Source organism: Lactuca virosa, chromosome 3 (genome assembly GCF_052849685.1).
Source record: "Lactuca virosa cultivar CGN04683 chromosome 3, Lactuca_virosa_CGN04683_v6, whole genome shotgun sequence".
Taxonomy (NCBI): domain Eukaryota; kingdom Viridiplantae; phylum Streptophyta; class Magnoliopsida; order Asterales; family Asteraceae; genus Lactuca; species Lactuca virosa.
The window spans coordinates 36,394,863-36,401,613 of NC_136428.1; the positions used below are offsets into that span (position 1 = coordinate 36,394,863).

General features: G+C 31.7%; 1 protein-coding gene across 1 annotated transcript; it reads right to left on the reverse strand.

Annotated features, from left to right (window-relative positions):
- Nucleotides 1-4,511: 4,511 nt before the first annotated feature.
- Nucleotides 4,512-5,174, reverse strand: LOC145163415 (uncharacterized). Its single transcript, XM_079082257.1, has one exon. The coding sequence runs from the start codon at nt 5,172-5,174 to the stop codon at nt 4,512-4,514; it is 663 nt and encodes a 220-aa protein (XP_078938383.1).
- Nucleotides 5,175-6,751: the final 1,577 nt, after the last annotated feature.

The following is a 6,751-nucleotide window of genomic DNA, read 5'->3' on the forward strand; positions in this document are numbered from 1 at the left end:
TAACTACACATATATGTGTGGATAAAACTTGTAAATGTGTGTTGGTAGAAGTACTATAGTTTGTTTTTAAAAATGATGTGGACGTTGACATGGACGATAATATGGAATATGAGGTGGAATACATGTATCACATAAGCGATGACATGTCAACCCTTCAAATTTTTGGTAACACGTGTATTTCAATATGTGTGGGTAAAACTATTTTTTATGTGTAAGTGTACATAGGTTTTGTAAATGTAGGTAAAAATATGATTCATGTAGTTAAAAAGTTTCATATGTGTAGGTTTTTTTAATATAAAATCCATAACAATATATTAAAATGCAAAAATTACAAATATGAATATTGATACACGAATTATTATTACGTTAAAAAAGAAATACATAAATCCTTAGCATGAATATTACATCATCTAAGGTTATTGCCTACATTCCTACTTGTTCATAGCAATAATATATTCATAACAATAATGTTGAAAGTACTTTAATGGCTTCATATTGCCATCTTCTCAAAGAATCATATCACTAAGTCACTAACACAAGAACGCTCCATCAAGATCAAGCTTTTCCTGCCACTTCTATGACACGTGCAATGATTAATACATTTTAACCTAAACACCACCACAAATTTGATCAAACTATTGAGGTTAGGCTCTTAATAAAAATTACTGAAGTTTTGTCTTCTATAGAAACCAATAGATATGAGAAAACCGCAGTGCATTTCAATAAAAAACCGCAGTGCATTTACAAAAGGCTGGACGCTCCGAGCAGTGCATCTCAACATGCAACTCTTTCCACCCCTTAACAATCCTAAGATCAACAAAAAGAGTTTAAGCAATTTGAAACAAGGAGAGTCCTCGTCTACATTTGTTTGAAATCCAATTCCTAAAATGAATATAATGTAAAATTAAATTATTTTGTTATCAATCGATGAACAAAACAATATATTTCATACCATGTGCTAACAAAACACTAAATTTCTTGATAGTAATATAGAATAAATTATCTCCTTAAGGATCGAATCATAAAACTAAATTAAAACAAATAAAATGACTTACAGGACGAGGACCGGAAGGATCAGAATGGCGATGAAGTGAAGAGGGAACAGAAGGACGAAGGTCGTGGAAGATGGATTACGATCGAGAGGAACGAGCGAAACATCTTGTACTATTGTTGTGTTTGTGAATACATATTTATAGGGATGTAGGGGAATCAATACCTATAATTTTGGGATATTGGGGAGGAAGTCAAAAATTTTGAATTTTGAAAAGGATATACCAGGGAAATGCTTGGGATTTAATTGGGATGAATATATGTATTTTTAAAAAGGAAAGTATTTATGATGATAATATAAAAGTATATATATATAGTAAAGATCAAATAAGAAGGAAATTTTTGGTAGGAAGGTAAGAAGTTTTTTTTCTACATATTTTTTTCGCGAACAAACAAAATGAATCATTACATGATTTATTTGTAAGATGATTCACAAGAAAATATTCTCAAAAAAACATCTCGATGATTCATTTATACAATAATTTTGTTGTTATTCACTAAAATTGTCATAAAAATAAATTTTTTCTTAATTTACTTAAAAATGAATCATAAAGATGTTTTTTTGGGAATTTTTCTTGTGAATCATCTTACAAATGAATCATCTAGTGATTCATTTATTTTGTTCGTCAAAAAAATATGTAGAAAAAAAACTTCTTACCTTCCTACCAAAAAATATTTCTTACCGGATCTATCTATATATATATATATATATATATATAATTATGGACGAGGTTATCTTTTTGTTTCGATTTCAATTTCAATTTTATTTTAAAACTTTTTTATGTTTCTAATTTACATGTCATTTTTCTATATTTATAACTAGTTTATAACCCGTGGGAACCACGGTTATAAAATTAATTAAACTTTTATAGTAAAAACTCAAAATTATTAATCAATTATTTTAAATAAATTATTAATTAAGAGATATTTTTATTAGTTATGTGAAGTTATAATCGTTGATTCAAATAAATATGTAAAATTAATTTTTAATATATATTAGACATTTTTTATTTGTGAATTAATGAAAACAATAATATAAAATTTAAAATTTAAAATAGAGAATAAGTACATTGACAAATAGCATCACATTAATAAGGATTAATAAGGAGGTCTAATAAATTTAAAATGGAGAACTAATAGATCGACAAATGACAACACATTAATTAAGAAGTCTAATATGGTGACACAGGACAAAAGAATTACTCTTTTATTAGTATAGGGAGAAGAGATTGAAATATTTTTATCTACGTTTATCAATAAATATTATATATATTAAGTAAATACGTTAGAATATGAAATTTTCCATGTTATTTTTAAAAACAAATGAAATTTCTTATTTAATTTAACAGAATATTGTGTATAAGAGTGTATATTAGTAATATATATACCGGTTAAACTTAACGAATTATACATATATACTATCAATTTTGAAATATATGTGAGTATTTAGTTTGCCATGTCATTCTTGGTTTAGTTTATTTAGCTAATATTTATATATAAATATTATGTTATTATAAAACCTAACGAATTACTGACACATATATTCAACTTTTAAATATGTGTAGGTGTCTAACTTGACACGTCATTTTCTAAAAGAATAAAACTCTAAAATTCGTTTACTATATTTAATTACATATTTATATATAAATACTATATGTTGGTAAAATTACAAATTACCTACATATACGTTTAATTTTTATATTTGTGTAGGTAATTTACCCACACATTAATAAAACTTGTCATATGTGTAGGTATAATTAACTTTCCGCCGGATCACTAATTTTGAAGGGAAAATTTTCAGTAAAATATAATGTAAGTAAAAAGTATTACCCATACATATCAATTGTTAACCATTATTAAAAAATATTATTGTTAATTACCTACACATGTAAAAACATGTGTGGTTATTTACCAACACATTTATATAGGTAGGTAATTTATGTGTGGGTAAACACTTATGTGATACTTGAAAACACAGTAAGGTTAATTTTAGGTATATATGGGTGGATAAGGTGGGGTATGTGTGGGCCTATATCTTATTTTTTATATAAACAAAACAAATGAATAAATTTAAAAATAAAATCAAAAAGGTACAATTGTTTTCAAGTTTGACAAGACCAAATTCACATGTTATAAAATAATTATACATTTACAAGTTTGAAAGTAGACTTAAAAGACCATATCCATAATTTTGAATATCATTGGACGGTAAATAAAGAAATTAACAAATTATAGAAACCAAATTTACAATTTTCTGATAATTTTATGAGTGCATTTCACATTTTTAGCAAATAGGGTTTTAGTAGTGAATTCTCATGTATTGGTTATATATATATATATATATATATATATATATATATATATATATATATATATACCAATATATATATTGGTATATATATATATATATATATATATATATATTGGTATATATATATATATATATATATATATATATATATATATATATATATATATATATATATATATATATATATATATATATATATATATACTAGTCGTTACCCGCGCAAAGCGGCGGCGGCGAATAGCCTTTTTCGACAATATATTTCTTTTACAAAAATGTTATGTTCCAAAAGAAAGTACATGTCAAAGACAATTGAATCCAACTTTGACGCTATTTTTGACACGATACATCAAATAACCGATAAAAATAAACGGTTCAAGCCGACACAAAATATAAATTGTGTAAGTCGTGCAAACAAAAATAATAGAATTGTATAAGCATACATCAAATATGGAAATGTCTAAAAACACATAACTGCTAATACATCATTAATCTCGCAACACTTCTTTATATACCACGTTTGTTGTATAGACTCCATCACCTTTGGAATTTTCGTTAGGCTTCACTAACAATTTTGTATTTCCACGTGAGACCCCTCTGGACAATGCAACATAAAGTTGGCCATGCGAGAATACCGGGTCTGGAAGATAAATACCCACATTCGGAATTGTTTGTCTCTGGGCTTTATTGATTGTCATCGCAAAGCATAATCGAATAGGAAATTGTTTCCTCTTCAGCTTGAATGGGAACAAGTCATCATCAGACGGAGATAGTGGAAGCTTTGGCAAAAATATCCTCTTGCCAGCATGTTGACCAACAGCTATTTCTGCATCATATCAATCGAGTGCCATTACACAATCCATTTGCTGGGTCAATATTCCGTAACAGTATGATCGGGCATCCAATTTTCACTCGAAGATAATAAGGGGGTAAACCACTAACAGTGAGCGAGTTCAAGAATTCCAGCGGATAGAATCCATTTTTATCATCTATGGCTTCATCGATACTATAGTAAATTCTCTCTTCTCCATGGAATCGATCGATCAAGTAATCATTAATCTCATCGACACTATCATTTTTTGTGGATAATATTGCCCGCGAGATGATATAATCTGATTCAGACATATTAAATTCTAATGAGGGAAATACTGCATCAATCAAAGCATCCAATGATTTTTTTATCAGTATATGGAATGACCATATCATCAGGGATGCGGATAAAGCTTCCGTCCACTGTTTCTTCAACTCCATCACCGACCCGTAATAGAAAGTTCGAGAACCACGGATCAGTTAGTGCTCTCATATTTATTGTTAACCGCAACTTTATAATCGAAGGCCAAAGAGGTGACATTCGTAGGCTGGAGTCTACAATTTGTGCACGTGTTCCGCGTCTTACAACTGGCAAAACTTGTCTGAAATCGTCTCCTATAACCATTATCTTTCCACCAAAAGGGAGCGCCACTCCAGTGATATCTTGCATTGTCCGATCAACCGCCTCCACCGCATGTCGCTTTATCATCGATGCTTCATCCCATATGATTATTTTTGCAAGCCGAAGTAGTTCAGCGGTACCGCTTTGTTTTTGGATGTTGCAGAATGAGTTATTCTCAGGATTTAGAGGAATTTTTAATCGCGAGTGAGCTGTCCTCCCCCCAGGCATGTTATTAGCTGCAACACCCGATGAAGCTGTAGCGAGTGCAATATGACCAAGTTTGCGGATATTAGCAAGTAAAGCTTTGTATATATATGTTTTCCCCGTTCCACCAGGACCATCTATGAAGAACACTCCTGGACAATCAGTGCACACATGCTTCATGATCTCGTCATACGCATATTTTTGTTCAGGATTCAGAAAATCTTACGCATGCAAATGGTCAGGTTCCACAACAATAGAGCACTCTTCTTGTACCTCGCGAAAAACTCCCGATTGTAAATTCAAGTCTGTATTTATAGCGGGAAGATCAAAATTTTCAAGCTTGTTACTCATAGATTGTAGGAATATGTTGATATCTGTGAGAACCATATTCTGCACTCGTTCAACATTGTCGTATTGTCGCCTATAATCTTCTGAGAGAGCATTGTAGTGGGAATTCCACAACTTTCGAACATCTCCAGGATCACAAAAAACCAATATCGTTGCAAACAGCCTTCTGAGAGAACTGGGAAATTGAAACAGGGATGCCTCTGCAAGACATTCTGATAAACTATCATCGGTTTCTATTAACCCTCTTTCAAGAGCTGCTTTTCGAAATGTGGGATGTCTTACGTCATTGACTGTGTATAGATCTTCAAAACATGTAGGGCCCCTAATATGACATAATAACACACGTAGGTAGTATCGCTCCCCTTCAGCAGGATTAGCAGAAACCAAACGACCTACCGCTGGTGCTTGTTTTCGAGGATTCCATAGACGTGATTGGGTACTCCACGTGAAGTGTTTGGGAAAATCATTGTATAAGTACTTTCTTGCACATAAGTTCTCTTTATTCATCTTGAAAAATGCGGTCAACATTGATCTCTTATCTTTCTCCTTCTCAACAATGGATGTCATTGTATCAGCATCACTAAATCGAACCAGTTGTTGGTTCGGTAGATGCAGTTGCAAAGTGATCACATTAGGGTGGATTTGAGAAATAGCAAAACTAAAAATTCACCATGTTGCTTCCGGAGCAGAGACATAACGTGCATCTTGAAAACATTTTATCTCATTGATAAGAACAGGCTATGTATATGGATCAATATGGATAACCTGTTTGTCATGACCCTTGTAAATATACTTAAAGACATATTTGACGGATGTTATACTCGAGCAAACCTCTACATTTAGATGGCAGTTGAACATCATCAACAACTTTGGGTTATATGGAACAACCCATCTATTATCCATCATAATACCTTGTTTTTTCACCGCAATTCCAGTATCTCTCCTTCGATAAACAGGATATGCATCCTTTCCTTGCGTCGTAGTTTCATTGAATTGTCGAGGGTATCTAAAACGACATGTTGGTGGATCACCTTGCATGCAAGAACATTTTTCGTTTAACGTACCGCAAGGACCATGGATCATGTGTGATTTGACCAGATCGTGTAGTATCGGATACTTTTTCGGGTTTGGAATTTCAGCGCACACATACTTGCATAATGGTCTGCATTGGTAAGCTTCCATTCAGGTGTCATTATCAAGAGAAAATAGGCATGTGGAAAACCACGTTTTTGGAACTCTATTACATAAACATAGGCGCCAACCTCGCCAAGGACGTGCCTCTTGAAGAGTTGTTCCTTAAGATCAAGTAACTTAGCACGAAAAACTCTTGAAACCAGATCCGGTCTATCTTGAGCCGTCTGCGAATGAAGTAACTCATTTTGGATTTCAGGCCAATTTGGATTGCACGT

Excerpts from the sequence above, each read along its gene's own strand:
- LOC145163415 (XM_079082257.1), bottom strand. The coding sequence starts at position 5,174 with ATGAAGCATGTGTGCACTGATTGTCCAGGAGTGTTCTTCATAGATGGT.